Source organism: Sceloporus occidentalis, unplaced genomic scaffold (assembly GCF_023333645.1).
Source record: "Sceloporus occidentalis isolate IW3139 unplaced genomic scaffold, rSceOcc1.0.p SCAF_1, whole genome shotgun sequence".
Classification (NCBI taxonomy): domain Eukaryota; kingdom Metazoa; phylum Chordata; class Lepidosauria; order Squamata; family Phrynosomatidae; genus Sceloporus; species Sceloporus occidentalis.
In genome coordinates this window covers 11,419,106-11,445,810 of record NW_028316981.1, presented here as the reverse complement: position 1 = coordinate 11,445,810, position 26,705 = coordinate 11,419,106, and the positions used below count along the sequence as shown (strand labels likewise).

The following is a 26,705-nucleotide window of genomic DNA, read 5'->3' as shown; positions in this document are numbered from 1 at the left end:
GTCTGCTCTGTCTTATATTCAGACTGGACTCTGCCGTTGGCTTTTCTTAATCTCACGGTTAATTCTTCTTCCAATTCAGTGCCTGCAGATATATCCTCCTTCATTGCTTTGTCTGCCCTCATAAATCTGGAATTAAAGTATCATCAAATCTGATCACTTTTAGCGGAATATTTTAAAAACAGCCAACACTTAATTCAAAGACATAGCAGTGTTATTCTGGAAAATCAGTACGCAAAGGGGCCTTGTAGCACTTTTGAGACTAACTGAAAGAGAAAAGTTGATAGCGTGAGCTTTCCTAGACTTTTAATGGTGTCAAACTGCATAGTTTCTGCAGTGTAGATATACAATAATGCAGTTTTGTCACTTTAACTGGCATAGCTCCATAATCCTACAGAATCTGGGAAATTGTAGTTTGGCGAGGCCCCAGCCCTCTTTTGCAAAGTTGGCTACAGACCTTGCAAAACTACAGATCCCAGGACTAGAGCCCCAGCACTCAAAGTGGCGTCAAGCTACATTAGTTCTACAGCATAGATACACAATAATGCAGTTTTACCCCACTTTAACTGCCATGGCTCCATAATCATACAGAATCCTGGGACTTGTAGTTTGGTGAGGCCCTGGCTCTCTTTTGCAGATCAGGCCAAAGACCTTGTAAAACTACAATCCCCAGGATTACCTTGGACGAAGCTACAGCACTTAAAGCGATATCAAATAGCATTATTTCCAGTACAGACACACAACAATGCAGTTTTGTCACTTTACCTGCCATAGTTCCAACCCTACAAAATCCTGGGACTTGTAGTTTGGAGGGGCACCAGCCCTCTTTGGCAGAGTTGGATACAGACCTTGCCAAATCCCAGGATCCCAGGATTGTCTAGCATGGAGCCCCATCACTCAAAGTGGTGTCAACTGTCAAACAGCATCATTTCTGCAGTGTAGATAATAATGCAGTTTTTCACTTTAACTGCCATAGCTCCATAATCCTACAGAATCCTGGGACTTGTAGTTTTCTGAGGCACCACCAGCACTTTTTTTGGCAGAGGTGGCTACAGATTTGCAAAACTACAGATCCCAGGACTGCTTAGCGTGGAACCCCAGCACTCAAAATGGTGTCAAAACTACCTTCTTTCTACAGTGTAGACGCATAATGCAGCTTGACACCACTATGCAAAACTACAGATCCCAGGATTGCTCAGCATGGAGCCCCAGTACTGAAAGTGGTGTCAAACTGCATCATTCCTGCACCCCAACAAGTGACAGTGCAACCCACCTAGTTCTGAGCTCCCAAGCCACCCCAGCTACTACCTCCCCTCCCCATGAACTAGCAAATAATGCATAACTACAGAGCCACACAAAGCTCCCAAACCCTACCAGAGGCTTGTTCTTGCTTTTTCTCTCTCTGTTCCCTTTCAGGCGGCTGCAGAGAGCTGGGTGCAAAAGAGGGACCTTGCAAAGACCTGGAAGGCCGGCTGGAAGGGGGACCTGGGAAAAAAAGGGCAGCCTACTACAAATCTCCTCCTTTGCTTGCATTTCCTCCTCCTCCTTCGCAAGAGGGAAGCATCATCTCCCATTAGCGCCCCCTGGTGGAGGAATCCGTCCCTGCCTCTGAAGCCCAACTTTTAAGGAGGAGGGGGAAAAAGAGATTATTACAATCATTATATAATGATTCATAATATAATGTATGTATGAAGGGTGGTGACTGCAGTCAAGAAAGCCAAGGGAGATCCAAGGAATGGGAAGGGCAGCTATGCTTTGACTGCCATGGCTCCATGCTATGGCATCCTGGGATTGGTAGTCCAGAAGAGAAGAGAGAAAAAAGGAGAGAAGAGGAAAGAGAGGGGAGAAGGGGAGAAAGAGAAGAGAAAGAAAAGCAGAGAGAGACAGAGAGGAGAAAGAGAAGAGAGAGAGAGGAGATAGAAAAGAGGGAAGAGATAGAAGAGAAGAGAGAGAAAAAGAAAAGTAGAGAGAGAGAGAGAGATAGAAGAGTAGAGAAAGAGAAAAGTAGAGAGAGAGAGGAGAGTGAAAGCAGAAAGAGAGGTGTGAGAGAGAAAGCGAAGAGAGAAGAGATGAGAGAAGAGAAAGAGAAAAGCAGAGAGAGAAGAGGAAAGAGGTGAGACAGGAGGGAAAAAGATGAGAGGGAGGAAAGATAGAAGAGAGAGGAGAAAAAGAGGAGAGAGAGAGAGGAGGAGAGAGAGGAAAGATAGAAAGAAGAGCAGAGAAAGTGGAGAGAGAAAAGAGATGAGTCAGAAGAAAGAGAGAGAGAGAAGAGAGGAAAGAAGAGAGAGAGAAGAGAAAGAAAAGAGAGGAGAGAGGAGACATAGATGGTCATAAAAGTATCCCATTTGCCAAGCTGAAATAATCTGTTTGTCAAAAATGAAGTTTCTGCAACGCTCTCCCAGCCAGGCATTGCCATTGACATCCCGAAAGTGAAAAGCTGTGCATTAATGCTTCTTTGTGACCACTTTAATGTCGAGTTTTGTGCAACGTTGTGTGAAACTGTTACGCGTGATTATGTGATTTTTCCAGTGTATTCATGGGATAAACTCCCAGTCTCCTTCATGTGATAAACTCCTCAGTGCTAGGGAATCCTGGGGATCTGTAGCTTATTGTGGCACCAGAGCTCTCTGTCAGAGAAGGATAAATGTCTCACAAACCGACAGTCCCAGAATTCCTTACCATTGAGCCAGGACAGTTAAAGCAAACTGAATCATTTCTGCAGTGTGTTTTGGAGCTCAGTCTACCATTCCTGACCTGCAGTATGCATTCTAGTTGAAATTATATTACTGTGGTTTTTAAATATCTTCCATAGACTGTATGGACCTGGTCACCATTTAGGATTAAATTTCCACGACACTGACTACCAGGTGTGGAAATTTCAGGACATTCAAAATGTCACCTCATTGCCATGGTCAGAATACCTCCGTAATCAAGATTATTACCATGCTGTTTGCTTACCAAATCTAATTTTCCATATCATAATCACCCCGGCACTTATTTCAGAGACAATAGCATAATCCTTCACTACCAATTATGCTAGCTGGGGCTCATGGGAGTTGTGATCCAAGTAAGGCCATGTGATTCCTGTACACAAGGTAAACTCCAGGAAGAAAGCAGGAACATGGTTGCAGGCATACACTCCCTCTTTTGTGAACAGCTCCATCCCATGCATACCTTTTGTTCATATTTTCTTCTTGTTCTGTGCCTTCAAATCATTTCCAATTCATGTCTACTCTAATTCGGGTTGACTCTAAACCCCATCATGGGGTTTTCTGAGCAAGATTTATTTAGAGGAGGTTTGCTGTTGCCTTCCCCTGACGCTGAGAGAGTGTGACTTGCCCAACATCACTCAATGGGTGTCATGGCTGAGCTGGGAATCGAACCTGGTCTCCAGAGCTGCAGTCCAACACTCAGACCACTACGCCACACTGGCTCTCTTGTACATATATATTTTATTACTCTAACATTAAAATTTAATTTAAAAGCTGGCCTTGTGCTTTATTTACAAACCACCGCTGTTCTGTGATGCAAGAAATGCGGCTTTGCCCCGTATTTAGACGGTACCATGCATTCATAGACCATAATTGTATTTGGTTGTGATGTCCATGAAAAATGACAGTAGAAATGCCAACACCAGGAGCACACAGGCCTCCTCTTCAAAATGGGGGCTTTACATACGTTTTGCAGTCAAGTATACCGAAGGCCATGAAACAGAAGTCAATCAAATACAAAAGGACAGTCAATAGTCAGGATAGCAAATGTCCAATCTGGCAAAAAGAAATTAGTCAAGGGGCTCCGAAATTGCTAGGTGAGATAGTCCACTACTAAAATTATTTGGGAAGCAAAAGAGTTGCCGCTCTTCCATAGCACTAGACTTTGGGCCATCATCTGAATAGTGAGGTTCGTAAATTGGGAGATGGTGACAAATTAAGTCAAAATTTTGGTGGTCTGAAATTGCAGAGCACAAATGGGAAGTAATACGAGCCTTATCACATTATTTTTTAAATAAAGTAATTTTATTGTAGAAGATCAATCAAGACAACATACATGAATGAAATAAGAACAAACTTGGCAATTTCACCAGCAAACAATACAACAAAACTGTAGAAGCTGTGTTTCAAAGGCCACAATAAAAGCTCTATCGTATTATTAAACAAACCTGGTAGGCCAACAAAGTTACAGGTGTTTTCTTTTTCTCCCTCTGCATGACTTTCGTTCTCTTCAGTTGTAAAAGCGCAGGAGAGTGTTGTAAAAGCATCATTTTTGCCAAACGGATTATTCCAGCTTGGCAAATGGGACACTTTTATGACACCTTTACAACCATCTCCCATGGTTTTACAACTGAAAGTGAATGAAAGTGAACAATGCCATGCAGAGGGAGAAAAAAAAAGCACGTGTCTTTTTGTTTGCCTGCTGGGTTTGTTTAATAAAGAAAGCAATAAGGCTTTAAGATATTTAATGGCAATAAGTGGCTTCCTTTGGTGCAGAACAGGGGAGCGCCACTTATAGTGGTCAAGGGAGTAACATCTGCCCTCTACTGGGACGCTGAAAGGTGGCAACCCACCTGCACCTCTGTATTTCTCCGCCCCATCCCAAAATATTTTTATCAACAAAATAAATACAGTAGCTGCACCTCCTGACCCTCCTTCTTTCTATCCTCTGGAAGAAAGCGGGCAAGCACACTTGTGACACCAATTCACAAAATGCCACACCACAAGATTCCAGACACATTCTTACAGTTAATTTTAACAGCATTTACAAAGGCTTAAGGTCGAAGTTGAAATCAGGTGGTCTTCCACATTTTGTTGAACTGCAACTCCCAGTGCTTTCCACTACTCCCTGGGTCCCTCCTGGGAGAAAAGCGGCATACTAAATAAATAAATAAATAAATAAATGTTGGCTGAGACTGCTAGGAGCTGTGGTTCAACAACTGGAAGTTTACACAATTCCATCCACGAGCTAGGATCTGTGGTCTCTTGAGTAGTAAGCTCCTTTATGCAAGAAAACATTGCAAAGAGGGAGAGAGAAAGAGGCAGAAATCGTCTTGGTACAATAAGGTGGTATAAGTCTGGGTGCATCTACACTGTAGAAATAATGCAGTTTGACACCAGTTAAAGTGCTGCAGCTTCATCTTATTGAATCCTGGGATTTGTAGTTTTACAGTCTCTAGCCTTTTCTGCCAGAGTGCTAGGGCCTCATAAAATTACAAATCCCAAGATTCTGTCAGATGGAGCCATGGCGGTTAAAGTGGTGTCAAACTATATTATTTCTACAGTACAGATGCACCCTCTGTTAACATGGTGTACCACACTTCTTGCAGGGACGTAGTTAAGGGGGGGGGTTCAGGGGTCCGGACCCCCCCCCTTTCAGGAGAGAAAAGGGTGCTTGTTGGAGTGTGCGCGTGCATGCGCACAGCCCCAAACAAACACCAGGGAGAGCGCCACTTGCTCTCCTCTAGGCTTCAGGAGGAGCAGAAGTGGCACTCTCCCTGGCATTTTTGGGGGGCTGTGCGTGTGCACACGCGCGCTCCAACAAGCATCCTTTTCTCTCTTCCCGGCCCTGGCAAAGCCAGGAGGAGCGCAAGTGCCGCCCATAAACTTTTTGCGGGGCCTGACGGGGAGAAGCCAAAAAGCCCTGGAGGAGAGGGAGGGAGGGACAAGAGGCTGCATCAAGCTGCATCCACACTTAAGAAATAACCAGGTTTGGCAGCAACTTAACTCTTTTGTGGCTCATGGCTATGGAATTCTGGGAGTATGTTCTGTGGTCCAAATATTGAGGCTTGGCTCTATACTGGCTCATTGCTATGGAATTCTGGGAGTTGGAGTATGTTCTGGGGTCCAGATATCAAGGTTTGGCTCCTTTCTGGCTCACTGCTATGGAATTCTGGGAGTTAGAGTATGTTCTGGGGTCCAGATATAGAGGCTTGGCTCTTTTCTGGCTCATGGCTATAGGACACATCCTACATTTCAGACTTCTGCCTAGAAGGAATTTCAAGATGAGCAGATGTCCTCCTTTTATAGGATGTGTCCTTCTGGCCTGGATGAATGTAAAAATGTCTTCCATTTTTGGTAGGATAACACACGTCCTCCTTTATTCAGGATACGGCACACATTTCAGCCCAGGAGCAATGTCAAAACATCCTCCATTTTATCAGGGTGACCAGACATCATGCTTTATCCAGGACACATCCTACATTTCTGCCCAGGAGGAATTTCAAAACATCCTACTTTGCCAGCCTTTCCTTGAAGCTGAGAGTGTGTGACTTCCTTGCCTAGTGGGTCTTCTTGGTTTGTTCAGAGAGTCTGCCTTTGGTGACTTGGGTGTGTGCGAGTGTGTGCCTTCAAGAGGTTTTCTTGGGAGGTTTGTTCAGAGAGGGTTTGACTTTGCCATCCTCTGAGGCTGAGAGAATGTGACTTGCCCAATTGTTTTTGGGGATTTGCCTTCACCTTCCCTTAAGGCTGAGAGAGTGTGACAAGCGCTGTGATGTCCCTTGTGCGCCACACAATTTGGACATGATGCATAAGCCTCGTCATCGACACGTACCCCATGTAAGATATTTAGCCTTCTCTGTTGGAGAGAATCAGATTTTCATTGAATCCTGGTCTCCAGAGTCATTGAATTGTAGAGTTGGAAGAGACTGCAAGGGCCACCCATTCCAACCCCTTTATTCTGCCATGCAGGAACTCTCAATCAAAACATCCCCATTGACAGATGGCCATCCAGCCTCTGCTTAAAGACCTCCAAAGAAGGAGACTCTGCTGCACTCCGAGGAAGGAGTGTGTTCCACTGTTGAACAGCCCTTGCTCTCAGGAAGTTCCTCCTAGTCTAACACACAAAGCTATATCCCAACCTCCTATCTAGGAAGAATGTCAAAATGTTCTCCATTTTGAGCATGACTGAGAAACATGAATTTATATTGTTTTTTATTAATGTTTTTGGCTTTTAGTTGGGTGTGTTCTCCATTTTTGAACATCCTACAATTTGTCCTACATTTTGTCGTGCATCATGTCCTACATTTTGTGTCTTGGGGGGGCTCTTAGCATCTCAAAATGGTGGCACTTAGTCTGGACCCCCCCCTTCCCAAAATCCTGGCTACGTCCCTGCTTCTTGGTGTGTAACAGCAGTAGCAGAGGGAAAGCAAAGAAAGCTGAAAGATATCCTGACCATTCATTTTGTGTTGGCTTTTTAAAGGCTTTTCAAAAACGCCTATAATGGCCAGGAGCCTACAAACACGGTCAGAATGCCTCCCATGCCCTGGAGCAGTGATTCCCAAACTCTTGCCTTCCAGGTATTTTGAACTTTAGCTCCCAGGATCTCTATTGATCAAGACGGCTGCAGCTTCTAGGAGCTGAAGTCCAAAACAGAATAATGTCACTAATGGGATCAAGGCCCCGACTCCACCTATGTATGTATGTATCTTTGAAATTATCATTAATCGGAGGGTGTATGGCGTGTATACCTGCTGCTGCAGGCATTCACTCAAGATCAATGTCTGAGTCTCCAGCTTCCCAGTCTCCCAGAGATATTTCTTCATCAGTATCCCCCTCATCACTCAGATCCTGCCCATCTTTACCTGAAGGGATATCATCTCTGCAGGGGGGAAAGATGTGGTTCTGGGGTATCCATGCCCTGTTGGCTCGTAGGAATGCCATCCGTGTAACGTGTTTGGGAGCGAATCTCGTTCTCAGTTTGGTGACTATATTTCCAGTTGTAGAGAAAAGACGTTTAGCGGGAACACTGGAGGGCGGGCTGCAGATGTGCCAAATAGCAGCCCGAGCCAAAGAAGGCCAAATGGTGAACTTCTCATCCCAATAGGCAATTGGGTTCGCCTGCGGACGACAGATTCGCGCTGGGAAGATGTCACGAATATATGCATCCAGTTCTTGCCTTGCCACCTGGTAGGCGTCCTGCTCTGTAGCCGTCTGGTTATCAAACTGGGCATCCTCATCTGTCTCCACAGCATAGCCTGTTGCCAAGATCAAGTCGTGGAAGCGAGATCTTTCAGCCATTTGGTGACAAGGTGCAGAACTTCCCACTGGACTTCCCTTATTTTGAAGTTGTTTTCTAGGCTGGATCACTGCATCTGGGTTTCTTGGCACCACAGAGGGAAAGGCATAAGAGGGCAGGCCGTGTTCAGCCATGGCTCGGCCAGTTGAATTGTGCAGCTTCTTGTAGAAGTGCACACTTTTTTTAATAATGTATTCTTGCAGGGACCAGAACTGATTGTTCCCAGTGCTCTGGAGTCGATCTCGGATGCTGTTTCTGTACCTGGGTTCCAGAAATGTTGCTGCAAGATACTTTAGGTCAGTGCGGATGCCCAGGAGGTGCTTATTGTTGTGCAGAGACTCCAGAAGCTGGGCAGCAAAGGCCACAGCTGGAATGGCCTTCTGATTGGCAGCCATGCCCGGTCTGTTCTGCATCTCTTCAATGTTTCTTTCTAAGGAAAATTCCATGACGTGTAGCGCAGGCAACACAACTCCAAGAGTGGCATTCTCAGAACTAAGGACAGTAGTGCACTCGTTGAAAATTTGGAGAATATCCACCAGGTCCTCTATAATAAACCACTGGTCTGGCTGCATATATAAAGTAGAGGCCAGGTCTCCTGCTTTCTCTTGAATATATTCATTCACTGCCTTTTTTTGCTCCAGCAATCTCTCCAGCATATACAGAGTGCTGTTCCATCGTGTAGGGACATTGAGGATAAATTTGTGATTGGGTAAATTGTGCTTTTTTTGGAGCAAGCGAACTGCCTCTATGGCAGAGCATGACTGCCTGAAGTGAGAGCAAACAATGTGTGCCAGCTCTAACACTTTCTTTATCCTGGAATTACTGGTTTCTCTCAGGGCCTTGTGGACAACTAAGTTGATGCAGTGCACAATGCATGGTACGTGACTCATCCTTTTCTGACGGATGTATTTCAGGAACTCTGACCTGTTGTCAGCAGCCAGACATCCAATCTCCAATTTCAGTGGAGCGAGCCACTCCGCCACAATGTCTCTCAACTTCGCCCCAATATTTTCCTCACGGTGCAATTCAGAGAACAAAGTCAGTGTAAGAGTTGCTGTCCTTTTTGCCAGAACACCTTCTTGGGTGGATACCCAGTGTGCTGTGACACATAAATATGATCTAGCCTGGTTGCTAGTCCAGCAGTCACTTGTAAAATGCACTGCTCCAGCTACCGCATTCCTCAAGTCATTCAGAATCTCCTTCTTAATATCTTTTTCAAGGGCTGGAAAGGCAATCCTACACAGGTAATATCTGCTCGGTACCTTCCAGCGTGGAGCAAGTTCCTTGAGAAACTCCAGAAAAGTCTCATCCTCCACAATTGAGAAGGGTAGCATAGACTGTGCAATATACCTGGCAAGGGCACGATTGTACCGTGCAGCAATTGCACTATGTAGAGCATACTTCTCTGGGCGGGGGCATGTCTCAGGTACAGACAACTGCTTCTGTCCTGAAGGAGCCGAACTCTTTCCTCCTGGAGGTTCCACCCGTGGCTTTTCTGCAGGATCACTCTCAGCTCTGTTCATCTGAGGCACTTCCTTAACAATTGGGTTTGGGGGTGGCGTGATGGACACCCGACAGACCTCTTTCCGTGGTGGAACAATGTGTGGATGACGATGTTCCAGATGCTTTATCATGGACGTGGTCCCCACACGGCGGCAACCACCTTCCTTGCCTAGGCGCACAAAGGCATGACATAATCTACACACGGCAATCAATCGGTCTTGAGCATGCTCATCAAAGTGCTCCCAGACATAAGATGTCCGCCTTCTGCTTTGGCCACCAGATTCTTCTCTTGGAACCTCAGTGGCCAAAGACCGTGGCAGCGTACAGCGCTGCGGACCTGAGAACACAGACGGTTGAGAAAGACCAAGCATACGCCTCTTCATGGGTGGTTCTTTATCGGCAGAGGATCGTACTGGGGCACATTGCCCTGGCTGACGACCATGAACTCCTTCCACCATCTCCCCTCCAGCGACAGATCTGGCCATCAACATGAGACTATCTGTACCAAACTCCAAATCATTATCCAAACTCATGTAGTCCAATTTGGAATCATCTACGTTGTACGAGTGACATTTTTTTGTCTCTGTTGTTGGATTAAATTCTGCAACATCTGTCTCTAAGTCAATTATAGTTATTATATTGTCATTGTCAGAGCCCTGTTCCTTATCCTGCCTTTCTTTCTGAACAGCATACAAAGAATTCACATTGTAAGACATATTGTTCTGCTCTTCCTCCTCAATGATTTCACCACCTTCTTGTAGAAGGCCAGGATGTGTGTGGAGTTTTGATTTAGCCATGCTTGGGATTTCTGAGACATAGCATTTCTCTGATGTGGCACTCACCTCCTCCACATCCATGCCAGATCGGTCAGGAACCGCACTTCTTTCATAGTCCTCCTCTGCCTCTGATACTGACGCATTCCCTTGAGCAGCCATACCCACAATCACATTCTCACAGAAGTTGACATGGTGGCGCTTTCCATCCTTCAGAGTGACATAGTGGCCTTTCCCATCCTCCAGATCAGATCCAGAAGAATATTCAATTTCTGAGCTTTCTTCAGAGGCTCCTTGCGTTGCCCGTCTCTCAGAGTCAGTCCACTTTCTGTTTTTGGGGTCATAAAGAGTTAATGCTTCATTGACATTCATTTTATAGTGAGGCTGCCCCTCTGTTAACTTTCTGGTAGCACTAGAATGGGTAGAGTTTCTTCCCTGGTCAGCCCTCCTTCCATTCGTTTCTTTTTTCAACATACAATATGGAAACTGCATAGGCTTTTTCTGGACATCTGTAGGTAAAATCACAAAATTAGGAATTAGCCTCCTTTACATCACGTCAATACAAAAACAACGTCAGAGATAGTCTCAGGAATACAACAGCGTACCAGTTCTGGTCATTCAATGGCTACACTTTTAACGGGGAAATGTATATGTGTACAAGAGAGCCAATGCAGTGTAATAGTTTGAGCACTGGATTATAACTCTGGAGATCAGAGTTCAAATCCCATCTCAGCCATGTAAACCCATGGGATGACCTTGGGCAAGTTACACTCTCTCAGTCTCAGGGGACAGCAATGACAAATCTCCTCTAAAGAGGCTCGCCAAGAAAACATCATGATAGGTCCACCTTAGGGTCACCATACGTTGGAAATGATCTGAAGACACACATCAACAATAACAAATGTGTGTTCAGCAAGGATGGACAACTATGGACTGCAACAGTCCCCCAGAAGACTCTGGAAAGCCGCACCCTAGCAAAATAATCAATTTTTTAAAAACTTTAAAATGCCCGCAAATGTGCTCTGGGAGGTGTGTGGCGGGCATTTTCAAGATGTTTTCTCTCCCTCCCTGGGCCATTTTAGGACCAGAATAGACCGTTTTGACAACATCTTAAAATCACAAGCCTCTCTCTTGTCTAAAATGGTCTTGGAGGGCAAAGTCACATCCCTCTTAGAGGGCACTAGGGAGGCAGCTGGGGCCAAAAAATAGTTTTTGATTTTCCTCCCCACCCCCAATAAAACTTGGGCCACAAAAATGGCCCATATGTTCACAGAGATTCTGACTAGGGTGTTTGCTTGGTATGTTTTTAATGGTTTTATATTTTTAACAGTATTTTTAAAAGGATTTTGCATTTTTATCTTTTATATTAATGCGGTATTTTAATTGTGTTTAATTGTGTGGGCAAAAGTGAGTCAAGCCTGGGCCACTACATTCTCAGTTATGCAAGCCAGCCCAACCCCTGTCATTCACCATGAAATCACAGATAAATGGTGTTACATTATGGACTTACAACAGTGGCATCTGACCAGAGGGATACAGAGGCCAGGGGCTGAAAGGCAGGATCAAGAGAAAGTGTGGAAAAACTACTTGGGAAAGCAGATAAGAATTAGTATTCACTGTTCACATTTAGCTCTAGCCCATATCACTAGTCTTCCACATGTCTTCCCAGCACCTAAAGTATATTCCAATCAAAATCAGTTTTACACTTTGCATCTAATGCATCTTGCATCAAATGCATCTAAGGAAGTAGACTAAAGTCTACGAAAGCTCACACTGCAAATTTCTTTCTTTCAGTTAGTCTCAAAGATGCTACAAGATCTCTCTACGTACAGTTTCACACCTTAGATATTAATAGTATCCCATTTAACATATATCATTGTTTCTTTTCAAAAACATGTGTTTAGAACCTGAAAGCACCACACCTCTGCAACCTTCTGACTATCGTTTCATTTTGGTTTTACAAATGGCCAACAGATTGTGTGATGTTTACTGGATTGACAGGACCATCACAATAGAGCTACTTACCCAAGGCATTGAACTTCCCATCCTCCTCCTGCAGGACTTGCCAGACAATGGTCTCTCGGTCTGGCTGGGTCTGAGTCTGCTCAACTCGCTGCAAAGACAGGCTAGTTTCCATAAGGTCCATTGGTTCCTGCAAATAAGAAGAAAAGCATATCAGACTTTGTTGTCCAAGAAAGAATGTTAAGGCAAAACATCAGGCATACATACCCAGAAACCCAGTACAGCTCATTTTATACATGGTTTGGATCCAAATTACCTTCGGGATCACCTCCTCCTGTATAATCCACCTCATTCACCCAGGTCCTCTGGGGGACATTTACTTCAACCAGCCAGGACTAGACTGGCAACTGTCACCCAGAGGACCTATTAGTCAGCCGGCCCTAGACTGTGGAATGACCTGCTGGGAGAGATTTGACAGCTGAACATGCTGTATAAACTTAAAAACAGTATTAAAGTGGTCTCTTCTGGCAGGCCTAGCCAGCCAATTTTAAGCTATTAATTTTAAATATAAGACAGAAATTGTCCTATATTTATCTCTTTTAACCTATGTTTAAATTGTTTGATGTACTTTAACTGGGCCTCCTCCTCCTCCTCCTACTACTACTACTACTACTACTACTATAGGTTTTCATTAAAACAAATAATGATATACCTCAGTTAATGGAGAAGATGTATTCCTGGGCATTATTTCTTAAACAGAAAATGTGGTAGCAAGGTAGAAGTTTATCACACGGGAGGAATTTCTCTTAATTTTGAATGAAAAGAAAGTGGGGCCAGAACGCATTCATGTGAATTCGTTACTTCAGCAAATTTACGTGAATTCAAATTGCATTTGAACTGACTTCCTATTGCCCGAAAATAGCTTGCCATTGCCCGAAATTGTGTGTGGTAGTCTATCAGACAGTAACATTAAACCCCATGATTGCGTTCAGATTGCCATTGTATTGTATTTCCAATTTCCCTTGTCTAATAACATCCGTAGAAATAACATGGAAAGAACATGGAGAGGTTTCTACCTGACCAAAAAGAAGAGTAAAGGCCTATACATATCAGCATCTTCGGCCAGCCTGGGGACAGAGTCGGAGTATGGCATCTACATGATACACGCCCCCAACTCCGCCCCCCCAGGCTGGTGTGACACACGGCAGGTGGCATCATGGCACTTCTCTGGTGCTGCATCTACATGACGCAGTGTCACAGGAACGTGAAAAAGCCCCAGTGCCACTTTTTGCAGCTCCTTTTTGCGCCACAGAAAGGTGAGATTGAAGCCGCAGCATGTGGTCTGTACAGCCCCTAAGTCAACAAGTTTCAGTAATTTTTTAAAATTCAAAATTAACAATATGCATGTGTGAAATATGCAGGTAAGCCTTGCATAGTGAAACAAAAACATTTTGAACTTTCTGGAGACCACTTGAATACTTCTTCCAAAATACATCCAAGGATGACTTTTTCTTTCATCATCCGCTTTTTTATGATTCCCATTTTGGTAGTCAAATTTACAGATTTATTCTTTTATAACATGTTGTGGGTAGCTGGCGAGAAAGTATCTGCTCTCTCATTTCTCTCTGTTTTGCTGTTCCTGTACTTTCAAACAAGAGATTCTTGAGGCAGCTTCTGTTGAGCTTGCCTGTTGTACATGGTGACACAAAGCTAAAGTAGGACTGGTACAGTATAAAATACTGTTTTTTTCTAATTCAAGCTTTGCTTACTGTGTTGTTAACTGTGCAGAAACAATGCCACAACATGACAACAAAAGTCTTATGTTTTTCCAGCCCTCCTTCATTATCCTATCCAGCACTATGCTGCTAAAGTCTTCCAGTGACACAAAGGATGAGAAGGAAAAGAAGGGGCTGAGAGACATAAAATGCCTTGAGAAAAAGGAGCTTCACTACCAGAGGCTTTGTTAACTGGGGTATGCCTGTATACCTGCCAGCCTTTACAAATATTGTTTTGGAATGCTTCTGGATTGAGAACATGGGTCCTTGCACGCAACATTCAGTTCCCAATTCTGGCTACGGTCCTATGTATGCTTGAGGTGCTCTTTAAACCTTCTTCTATAAATCCATAGTGTGGTGACATTGGAATACTATGCAGAGTTCTGGACAGTTGAGCAGAAAAAAAATGCAGAAAAAGGCAACCAAAATTATCACTAGAGCAAGTCAACTATGGTGAATATTTGGAGGCTGGATAGCTTAGGAAAAAGGCATGTACAAGGAGAAACCATAAAAGTGTATTAAATGATGCAGAGCCAGTGTGGTGTAGAGATTTGAGACCAGAGTTCGAATTTCCGCCCTAGAAACCTACTGGGTGACCCTGGGCAAGTCCCAATCTCTCAGCCTGAGATTAAGGCAATGGTGGACCTCTTTTGAATAAACTTTGCCAAGAAAACCCTATGATGGAGTCACAATAAGTCAGATGTGACTATAACAGCAACAGAAACTGATGATCTACATACCTCTTTCACGCCTTGATGACTCCTTCCCTGTCTTTCGAGGGTAACTGATGAACTACTCCGACTTGGACGTTTGTTTCCACTGCCTGCAAAGGACAGGAAATGTGAGCAAGGTTGAGCATACTCACAGTTTTGTGTGTGAAAGGATTTATGAGTAACCTGTCACTCTAGAAAGGGCTTGCAGGTATCATGCACACACAAAAATAAATAAAACGAATATCATAATAATATCTTATATTTACGCATATAAGCACATAAATTTGAGAATAAGCATGCTGTAGTGATATAAGTGCTGGGCTAGGGCCCTGGGAGATCAGGGTTTGAATTTCTGCTCAGTCGTGGAAAGCCACTAGGTGACTCTGGGCAAATCACTCTCTCAGCCTCCCCCACTGCACAAATCTTGCCATGAAAAACCCATGATGAGGGGCTTTAGGGCTGCTCTAAGAAACAACCTGAAGGCATACAACAACAATAATATAAATATTATATGTACTTTGTTTATTATATAGAAAAATATAATACACATGAATTTTTCTTTCACCAGTCTCCACTTTTCTTATGAATTTTATTTTGGCATCCAAACTTATAAAGCTGTGGGGTTTTTTTTATTTATTTATTGGGGGACAATGGTGCATCAAGCTTATCTGCTCTCCCTTTTTCTCTCTGTTCTGCTGTTCTTGTGTGCTCAGTAAGGGATTCTGGAGGTAGCTGCTACTTCCCTTGCTTGCTGTAAACAGGAACACATGGCTACAGTAGAACTGGATAGACTAGAATCTTGTTTTTTTCCTCCGCTCAAGCTTTGTTTATTACACTATATACTGTGAAGATACACTGCTTAAAACACACACAAAAAAATCTGTGCTTTTCCAGCCATCCTCCAACATCCTCCCCATGCTGATGCTGAGTAAAAGACTTCCAATGAGACATAGGACAAGGAGGAAAGGTGAGCTCAATGGGTGTAAAAAGAATCATAAAAAGGAGTTTAATTACCATAGGCTTATCATGTCCCACAAACACATCAGATACAGAGCACTTTACAGTATGGTGAATCCTTACCCAGCACATTCTTCCCCACATCATAGCTTTGCTTGGCTTCTTTGCAGATCTGTCCCCGTGCAGCATCTAAAGGCTCTTCCTCTACAGGTAAGGATTCCATGTGTTCTTGCTTCATTGGCTCCTAAAACAGAAAAGGACAGGTTGCTTACCTGTAATGGTATTTCTTCGAGTGGTCATCTGCGAATACATACAAATGGGTTTCACTGCGCCTGCGCAGTGCTGTTCGGAAACTTCTGGAATCACTAGGCAAAGTACACTTTGCAACTTTTAGTAACTTTTTGGCGGTAACTCCGCCCACCCGTTATAAAGCCCCTGCCTTCCCGCTCTTTTCCCCAGTTCCGCAATTTTTCCGCCAAGTAGGCGATGGAAAGAGCCAATAAGAGCAGGACACTGAGGTGAGGACGGGTGGGATTTGTATGTATTTGCAGACGACCACTCGAAGAAATACCATTACAGGTAAGCAACCTGTCCTTCTTCTTTGTGGTCTCTGCGAATCATACAAATGGGTTTAGACTGACAAGCTTAGGTAAGCGGCGGAGGGAGTGTCCTGAGACCAAATCATTTTGAAAAAACAAGGTATATTTATTTTAACAATAAAACCTTGAACCATGAAAAAGAGTCAGTCTTTGTATCTGAACAGAAGCACCACATAAGATAACAATCAATAGCACTTCACTATAGCAACACCATTGCAGAACCTGAGAAGGGAACATAAGGTCATGCAAGACCCATTCCCATGGCAATTGAAAATGTGCAGACCAACATTTCAGAAAAACATGTAAAACAATGGTACAGTTTACAAACCCTTGTAAACACAAACAGTATAATCAATATAGTTCTGAGATTGAACAGTGCAATCAATGTAGTCCTGAGACCAACACAGCCCTCCCGAAAGCTGCGTCCCAAATGGCCCTGGTGTCCAGCCGATAGTGCTTTATGAAAGTCAGGGGCTGGGACCAGACAGCAGCCTTACAGACATGCTCTAAGGAAATCCCTGACAAAAATGCAGAGGATGCTGACACTGCCCTTGTGGAGTGGGACCGAACCCTGTCCGGGAGAGGTCTACCTAATAGTTCATAGCAGAGGTGGATGGTACCTGCCACCCATTTGGAAAACCTCTACGCAGACACAGGTAACCCCTTCTTCGATTCCGAGTAGCATTGAAAAAGTCTCTCGGACCGACTGGAAGCAGCAGTTCTGTCCAAACAAAAGGCCAGTGCCCTCCTCACATCCAGAGAGTGCAGGCTGCGCTCTGCATCCGAAATCGGATTGGATGCCAAAGTCGGCAAGACAATGTCCTGGCACATGTGGAAGGCAGAGACCACCTTTGGCAAAAAGGTGATGTCTGTCCGGAGGACCACCTTGTCCTTGTGGAACCTAAGCAACCTAAGGAAGGGCTGGTCCCTCCGTAAGGCACAGAGTTCACCCGCACGGCGGGCAGAGGTGATGGCCACAAGAAAAGCAGTTTTCCAAGTCAATAGTCTCAAGTCTGGTGTGGCCATAGCTTCAAAAGGCTTGGACTGCAGAGCGGAGAGTACCAACTCCAAGCTCCAAGCCGGCGCCGGTACCGACACAGGAGGGTGCAGGTTGGCACATCCCTTAAGGAACCCCTTCACCAAGGGATCCCTAAAGAATGATGCCCTACCCTCGAACTGAAACTTAGAACAAATTGCCGAAAGGTAGCACTTGATGGATGTGAGGCTTAACCCCTCATGCAAAAGTGCCATGAGAAACTCCAGCACCACTGGAGTAGACACCTGAGCAGGAGACAAGCCCCTCTGATCAAGGAAGAGGCTAAACATCCTCCACTTAAGGGCATAAGACCGCTGGGTGGATAGTTTTTGAGCAGCCAAAATTACAGTCCTCACCGCATCCGGCAGTGAGGCTAAGGCTGGAGTCTCCACGCCACCAGCGGCAGGCTCTCGATGTCCGGGTGGAGGATCCGACCGTCCTGGATCGACAGGAGGTCTGGGCGAAAATCGAGGCGAAGGAAGCATCTCCTGGAGAGGTGAAGGAGGGATGTGAACTAGGGCTGCCTTGGCCACCACGGAGTAATGAGGATCGCATCCGATCGATCCGTTGTCATCTTGGACACCACCCTGATGATGAGAGGGAAGGGAGGAAAGGCGTAGAGCAGTTCTCCCATCCAAAGGAAGGTGAACGCGTCTCCAAAGGATCCGTCCATTCGCTTCCTGGAGCAGAACTGGGGACAGTGGCTGTTCCATACGGTCGCGAAGAGGTCGACCTGGGGGGCTCCCCACCGATCGAACAGGTTGCTGACCGTCTCCGGATGGAGGCTCCACTCGTGACACACCGAGGGGGATCTGCTTAGGCGGTCCGCCAACTCGTTGTCCTCTCCTGGAAGGTGAATCGCCTGGAGAAGCACCTGTCTCTGGATGCACCAGTCCCAAATGCGTAGAGTGATCTTGAGCAGAGTCCTGGATCTGGTGCCTCCCTGTTTGTTGATGTAATACATGACGGTGGTGTTGTCCGTCCTCAGGAGGACTACCTTGTTTGCGACAGCGGATTCGAAAGCCCTCAACGCCTTTTCGACTGCCAGCATCTCCAATGCGTTGATGTGGAAACGTTTGTCCTGGGACCACTTGTCCTTGACAACGAGGTCGAGCAGATACGCACCCCAACCTTCCAGGGAAGCATCCGTTGTCAAGGTCAGTTGAGGCTGGGGCTGATGGAAGGGCATTCCGACGCAACGTTGCGGCAATCTAGCCACCATCTCAGAGAAGCGGCTACCGGTCTCAGTATCGTGAGCCATTTGGTCGGGGGGTCCTCCATCAGTCTGAAGGCAGAGAGGAACCAGGCTTGAAGGGGCCGGAGTCGAAGCCTCGCCCACGGCGTCACAAATGTTGTGGATGCCATGTGACCCAGGGCTACCTGGACATCTCTGGCCCTCACCCTTCTGTGGGAGATGCAAGGCCTCAGCGAAGCCGTCAACGCCCGGAAATGGTCCAGAGGGAGAAGGGCAGCGCATCTTTCGGAGTCAAGGATGGCCCCGATGAACTTGGCCTGTCTGGCTGGTATGAAATGGGACTTTTCCTCGTTGACAACCAAGCCGAGGGAAGCCAAAAGGTGCAAGGCGAATGAGACTGTCTCCTGGAGCTCTTCTTCCGAGTCAGCGGCAAACAACCAGTCGTCCAGATATGGAAAGACTCTGTAACCCCTCTGATGGAGGTATGCCACCACTGGAGCCATGCACTTCGTGAAGACCCTTGGGGCCGTGGCAAGGCCGAAGGGAAGAACGTTGTAGTGGTACGTGGCGGAGCCGACGGCGAAGGCAAGGAATCTCCGGTGGGATTCCCGAATCCCAATGTGGAAGTAGGCATCCTTCAGGTTGACCGTCGCGAACCACAGGCCCTGGTGAAGCCAAGGTTACCATCCGGAACCGGCGATATTGAAGGAAATAGTTCAATGCCCTCAAGTCCAAGATAGGTCTGATCCCGTCATCAGATTTCGGTACCGTAAAGTATCTGGAGAAAAAAGCCCTGGCACATTGGTCAGGCGATAAAAGGGAAATTGCCCCCTTTTCCAATAAGGTGCGCACTTCGTCGAGAAGGGTGTCCGAGGGGGTGGTGGAAATGAAGGCTCCGGTTGAGGGGAGCTCTTCGAAGTCGAGGGCGTAACCCCTACGGACGATGTTCAGGGCCCACGAGTCCGTTGTAATGGAGGCCCAGGTGGTAGCAAAAGGCCTCAAAATGTCCAGGAAGAAAGGGGGGGAAGGGACGAAGCGCGCAGGGACCCTTCAAGACCTCTTCTTCCCCTGGTCGGTATCCTGCCGGCGGGACTTCCGATACCGGGGAGGAAAGTTGCAACGGCCAGAGGAGGAGGATGACTGAGAGGGGTAACGCCGCCTCTGGGAGCCTTGCTGCTGAGACTGCCGGTCTTGTTGGAAAGACCCCTGCGACTGACCTTGGGGCTGCCACAGGCGCTGCCTCTTCCGAAAGGGCGAGATGGAAGCCGATGACATCCCGTGCTTCTTGGCCGCTGCCTTCATCCTGAACTTGCAGTTCAGGCGCTCGTTGGTCTCGGCGTGGAAGAGGCCGGATCCGTCGAGTGGCATGTCCTCAATAGCTGCCCTGATGTTGGTGTTTAAGTCAGAGCCTCGCAACCAGGCATGCCGCCGCAGAGCCATAGATACAGACATGGCCCGTCCGGTGCAGTCAGCCACATTTCTAGAGGCAGTGGTCAGCCAACTGCCGATGGAGTGGGCCTCGTCCCTGATCTCCACCAGGCGCCTCTGAGTGTCATCCGGGATGTCGGGGATGAGTGGCGAAATCCCCTCCATCAGGGTCTGGCTGTAGGTCTCCATGCAGGCGTTGTAGTTGATGGCCTTCACTGCAAGGGCTGCCGCCGAGTAGGCCTTCTTGGCCAGGCCATCAACCTTCTTCGCCTCCTGGTCCGCCGGAGACGTCGCCTGCTTGGGAATGAAGGTCTGCTGCGCCCCTTCGACTATCGCCGAATTCTGTTTGGGATGGTCGGCCAACCAGGAACAGCTGGATGAAGAGATCCTATACAGGGATTCAATCCTGTGGGACAATCCCGCCAAGGAGGCCGGCGCTTCCCAGGACCGTTTGACGATCGTCTCCAAGTATATGCTGCAATTACGACTAGTACTACTTCCTTAAGCTATAGTACTCACCATATGAATTAAAACAAAAACAAACAAACAAGGCAAGACTTGTACACAGGATTAATCTGTTACAGAACACACTAAATATAGTAAATGACAGAACCCCACTAGTGGTCACATATAACTTCCAACTGAGACCACTTACATGTATCTTCAATGCACTACAGTACAACCCATTCTGGACAATAATGCTGCCCTCTTGGGGACTTTAGGTGGCAGACCTTTACTTGCCTATAGACAGCCTCCCACTTTAGACAGTTACTTACCTACAGGAAGACACATAACACAGACATGGACACGGGTACGAAGCCTTGCCACAAACCCAGATGCCAATTGTGCCCACACATCTATTCAGGAAATGTAATCACAGAACCTAATTACATCACCCACAGTATTAGAGGGACTTTCATTTGCTCGTCACGTCCCCTAATGTGATGGATGTGATGGATGCCTTACTACGTCAGCAATGCCCTTCAGAATCAACACTGAGCAATGGCAAGTACATTTCTATACCGCTTACTGATGTACTAAGCAGTTTACAGAGTGTAAGCTAATTGCCCCCAACAAGCTAGGTACTCATTTTAGCAAACTACAGAAGGATGCAAGGCTGAACTCACAACCTTATGGTTTTTGAATGAGTGGCTGCAGTACCAGAATTTAACCATTGAGCCACTAGGCTCAAGTCTACAAAAACTCATGCTACCAGCTTTTTCCTTTCAGTTAAGTCTCAAAAAGTTCCACAAGATCTCTTTGCATACTGATTTTCCAGACTAAGAAGTTTATCACACGAGAGACTAAGTGCCTAAATCCCATGCAGAAATGGGATTTAAATCCCAGAAAATTTTTACAAAAGCAGGATCGTTTTCAAATTCATTGGGGGGATTGAGCATTAACAAGAAAATAACCCACACTGAAAGTGGACAAAATCAGCTGCTTTTTACTTTCAGGAAACTTTACACTCTGTGTGGGTTAATGCCGGATTAATGCTCAATGCTCCCAACATCATGTGAAAACGATCCCACTTTTGCAGGATTTGTCCACTTTCTGTGTGCATTAATGCATGACGTCATGTGAAAATGACCCCACTTTTGCGGCATTTTCCCATTTTAAATCCAGTTTCTGCATGGTATAAACCCTGTGTGATAAACTCCTAACACAGCTATGGCTTGGAATTACTTCTAGGGTTGAACTCTATACTGAGAGCAGTTTTCAAGGCATGAAGCCTGCTGTTTCTGAATGACTCTCAGCTGAATTAATTTGAGTACACCCAGTGGGGTTCAACCTTTGCTACTGTTGAACAACTCCAGATGAAATTAAATGCAGAGATGTAGGATGAGTGACATCTGACTTGAAGGCAGTACATACAAAAGGATCTAGGAGTCTTAGAGGACCACAGCCGTAATTGTCCACTATTACCAGGGACAAAATGTGGAACAAATTCGAGACCAAACTGTAAGACAACTGCAGGACAAAACTCAGCCCAAAATGTAGGACATTTAAGAAAAAGGGAGGACCTTAAATGTCCTACATTTTGGGCTGAGTTTTGTCCCGCAGTTGTCCTACAGTTTGGTCTCGAATTTGTCCTACATTTTGTCCCTGGTAATAGTGGACAATCATGGCAACCCTAAACAGGCTGAACATGAGTCAGTGATGTGATGCAGCAGCTAGGAAACCAATGAAATTCTAGGCTACATCAATAGAAGTATAGTGTCTAGATCGAGGGAAGTAATAGTACTACTCTATTATGCTCTGGTCAGGCCTCACCTGGAATACTGTGCCCAGTTCTGGGCACCTACAATTCAAGAAGGATATTGACAAGCTGGAGCGTGGCCAGAGGAGGGCAACTAAAATGGTGAAAGGTCTGGAAAAAACTAAGCTCTATGAGGAACAGCTTAGGGAACTGGGTATGTTTAGCCTGGAGAAGAGAAGGTTAAGAGATGACATGATAGCCAAGGGCAGTCATACTGACAATGGAGCAAGCTTGTTTTCTGATGCTTCAGAGATTAGGACCCAGAGCAGTGGATTCAAGCTACAGGAAAAGATATTCCACCTAAACATTAGAAGAACTTCCTGAAGGTAAGAGCTGTTCAACAGGGGGATACGCTGCCTTGGAGAGTGGTGGAGTCTTCTACTTTGGAGGCTTTTAAACAGAGGCTGGATGGAGATCTGTTGAGAATGCTTTGATTGTGTCTTCCTGCATGGCATGGGATTGGACTGGATGGCCTTGTGCTATCTTCCAACTCCAGGAGTATATGATTCTAGATATTTCCAAGAGCCGAATTCATATTTGTCCCCTTTAACAGATGAAATACTGTATTAAGACCTTACCTGCCATGTTCCTGTCTCAACCACTTGCTGGCTCACCAGGAAGTCCTCCACCAGGGCCACGGCCTGGGAGCAGGTGTCTGGCCCTCTGGCTCGGATCCAGGTCTGTAGATCTGGTGGCAGGCCAGCCAGAAACTGTTCCAGGATCAGCAGCTCCAGGATCTGTTCCTTGCTGTGTCTCTCTGGCCTCAGCCACCGACGGCAAAGCTCCTGGAGTTGGCTGTGAATATTTCGGGGGTCTTCAACCCCATGGCAGCAAAACTGCCTGAAGTGCTGGCGCTGCCTCTCCATTCTCAGGGCATCCCCTTTCAAGATGGCTGCCTTCACTTTCGCATAATCCTCCTTGTCTCTGGTTTCCAAGCTCTGAAAGGCCCCTTCTGCTTCTCCACTCAGTGCTGGAAGGAGCCGAGCTGCCCACTCTTCTCTGGGCCACCGGCAGGCTTTGGCCACTTGTTCGAAGGAGATCAGGAAGGCCTTGGCGTTTTCCCATGGTGCGTCTTCCAATGCAACTGACTCTTCCCATTTCGTGTGATGGGGCTGCAGCGTCTTCAAGAAATCCTGCCATTGAGTTTCCCAGTGCTGTTGCATTCCTTTGCCTGGTTCCCCTTGGGTTTCTGTTGATGCTCCCCACACTCTTTGCTCTGCCATGTATTCAAGGTGAACCACACTGGTTGCTTTTCCTGCTCTGAATGGCCCTCCTTCTCCTTTTAGGTCTGCTGATTTGCTGGAGTCTCCTTTGGAGGTTTTTAAACAGAAGCTGGATGACCATCTGTTGGGTATGCTTTGACTGAGAATTCCTGCATGGCAGAATGGGGTTGGACTGGATGGCTCTTGGTGTCTCTTCCAACTCTAGGATTCTATGATTCCTCTTCCAATGCTTCTTCTCAAATCTACAGTTAGGGTACTCTGAGGTGCACTAAAAATCATGTCAAATCACGTTATGATGTTTCATGGCAAGAGCATTATATTCTGAAAACAAAAACAAATTTTGAGGGAAATCTAGATTTCAAGAGCAAGCAATGCTCCCTCAGGAAAAGGGATTCCAGGCAAAATCTTTTTCTCACAATCCTGCATATTCTTGACTGAAAAAAAGAGGAGAATATCCCATTTCTGCTTGGATATTCAGCATCTCAGTGGAAGAAGTCAGTCGAAGGGGATGAGATTTCCTTGTTGAGAAAATTCATTGGTCAAACACCGCTCTCTAATGATACGCCTGAGGAGAAAGAGGCATCATCATCACTAGCATCATCATTATTTATATAATCTATAACCATCAATTATTTATTAATATTCTATAATATAATATTCCGCCTTTCCCCCCAGCATTGGGACTCAAGGCGGCTTACAAAAGACTGAGGGTATAGCTACAGTTCTACACTGTAGAAATAATCCAGTTTGACAGTACTTTAAGAACTGTAGCTCCATCCTATGGAATCCTGGGATCTGTAGTTTTACAAGGTCTTTAGCCTTCTCTGCCAAAGAATGGGGGTGCCTCGCAAAACTACAAATTGCAGGGTCCTGTAAGATGGAGCCATGGCAGTTAAAGTGGTGCCAAACCGCATTTACAGGCGGCCTTTGGTATCTGCTTGGAATTGGTCTCAGGATCCCTCCCACCCCCAGACAGCAAAACCCATGAATGCTCTAGTCCCATTATATACAATTGTATAGAAGAATGGTTCCCAAACTCTGGTCCTCCTGGTGGTTTGGACCTCAGCTTCTAATGCAATGAATGGAAGCTACAGGAAAAGAGATGCCACCTCAACATTAAGAAGAACGTCTTGACAGTAAGAACTCTTCAACAGTGGAAGACACTCCCTCGGAGAGTAGTAGAGTCCCCTTCTTTGGAGGGTTTTAAATGGAGGCTTGATGGCCATCTGTCGAGGGGGGGGGTCTTTGATTGCGTATTCCTGCATGGCAGAAGGGGCTGGATTGAATGGTCTTTGGGAGTTCCTCCCAACTCTATGATTCTATCAAAGAAGGTATAAGTAAGGCCAAATAAGGATAGGTTTGGTGTGAAGATACTGAGGGGAAGGTAGAACAATGACTGTAAAGATTGTTATTGATGAATTGTCAGTATCAGAATGTCATTTTATGTATGTGTATATAAGTGTGTGTGTATATATATATATACAGTGGATCCTTGTTATACGCTGGGGTTTGGTTCCAAGATCCCCCGTGTATAACAAAATCCGTGTATGTTCAAGTCCCATTAAGTATAATGACATAGCAAAATGGTGTCCCTAATAAAAAATGGAACATCAAGGTAAATTTATACTTTTTTGGAACATTTTCAAACCGTGTATGCTTAAATCCGTGTATAAAAAATCCGTGTATAAGAAGGGCTGACTGTATATATATGTTTATGTGTGTATATATGTGTGTGTGTATATATGGATATGTGTGTACATTTGTGTGTACATGTGTTGTGTGTAGATATACATATATATTTATATGTGTGTGTGTGTGTGTGTGTGTGCACCCCTCCACATTTGCTGCTTTGAGATTTGCAGCTTTGATTATTCACGGATTTGATTAATATGTCCTCTCTAGGAATATCTATGTCCTCCAGCACAACTCTATGGTCAACTTTAACCCAAAGTGGCACTGAAGGACCTAGAGACTCCTAGAGAGAGCCCTCCGCTAGGCATTTGTAGCTCCTCCAGCGCAGTTTTATGGTCAATGTCTGGCAGATGTTGGCCACAGAGTTGCCCTGGAGGACCCAGAGATTCCTAGAGAAGAGTCCTCTCAGGTTAGAACATGGCGTTGTTGTTATGTGCGGTGTTTCCACATTCACGGGGGTCCTGTGCCCTAAGCCCACTGGCCCCTGTCTGACCCCTCCAAGGCCCCCAGCTGAGGATGCGAAAGCCCAGCATCCCCGGCAGCGCCTCCTTCTCCCTCTCTGGCTCCCCCTCGTGGTCACTCTGCTCTGGACGCCCCTGGACCCGACTTTCTCCCCGCTGCTCACCTCGCGGCTCCTCTCTCGCTGGATGCGATGCGAAGGGCCCTCCCGCTCGCCAATACCTCCACGCCTCCACCAGGGGGCGCTCTAAGACCGGCAGAGGCAGCGCGAGGGAACCATAGAGCCGACAGCCTGAAGAGCCAGCGCTAAGGAGACGCTCTGAAATCTGGTAGCGTCTCTCTATGGTTCTCTGGCGGCCGAGAGCGGTTCCGGCTGCAGCGGTTGCTAGGCAACCATTACAAAAAACCCTCCAACACTAGGCCTAGACTTTTGGGAGTAAGAGTGAGGCGTTGCCAGAGTGGAAAGTGGAATAATGGCGATGTTGCTGTGTGCCCTCCAACAAGTCACAAAGCATACTTGCCCATAAACCATACTTGCCAATAGAGAAACCATACTTGTCCATAGGGATACATGGGAGAAAACTGATTGCTTATTTATTTATGGTATATATATATATATACCCTGCCCTTTAGCCCTAAAGGCTATACTTGCCAATAGAGAAACTATACTTGCCCATAGGGAATTCACACTTGCCAATAGAGAAACCATACTTGCCCATAAACCATATTTGCCAATAGGGAAACTATTACTTGCCCATTCTTTAAGTGCATCAGCACCATGAGGAAATTTCTGGAAGGGTTGCGTAACTGGTTTTATGACCAGCAACCCTTGTTGAAATTCCTCTTTCTGCCCCACCATTACAGATATATGAGCCCTCCCTAGTTTTTTTGAGGGTATAGACTAGGATTTGTAATGACATATAGGGTTGCCAGACAGCAACCTGGAGAGGGCTCCTGTGCCTGTAATGGTTGTCTCTCTCTGGCTTTGCTTCACAAACGAAGATTCAGGAAGGACTCATCCCACGCTTTGTACAAGCTCGTTGGTGACTAAAAAGGCCAATCCGGGACAAACAGGTTCAGTTGCAGAAAGCACAGCAGAAAGTCTCCTTGGGTGATGTTTCCAGGT

General features: G+C 45.9%; 1 protein-coding gene across 2 annotated transcripts; it reads right to left on the bottom strand.

Annotated features, from left to right (window-relative positions):
• Positions 1-44: 44 nt before the first annotated feature.
• On the bottom strand, positions 45-25,788 carry LOC149320736 (uncharacterized). 2 transcript variants are annotated; one of them, XM_089502652.1, is made up of 7 exons: positions 25,746-25,788; positions 22,784-23,993; positions 15,811-15,931; positions 14,758-14,840; positions 12,306-12,432; positions 7,571-10,789; positions 45-126 (listed from the first exon to the last, which is right to left on the bottom strand). In XM_089502652.1, exons 2-7 carry the CDS (start codon positions 23,426-23,428, stop codon positions 119-121), a joined length of 4,203 nt encoding a protein of 1,400 aa, XP_089358778.1. In that variant the 5' UTR covers positions 23,429-23,993; positions 25,746-25,788; the 3' UTR covers positions 45-118. The 2 variants fall into 2 exon arrangements, with proteins under 2 accessions (XP_089358778.1, XP_089358769.1); XM_089502643.1 differs by lacking the exon at positions 45-126 and having other exon boundaries at positions 5,544-10,789.
• Positions 25,789-26,705: the final 917 nt, after the last annotated feature.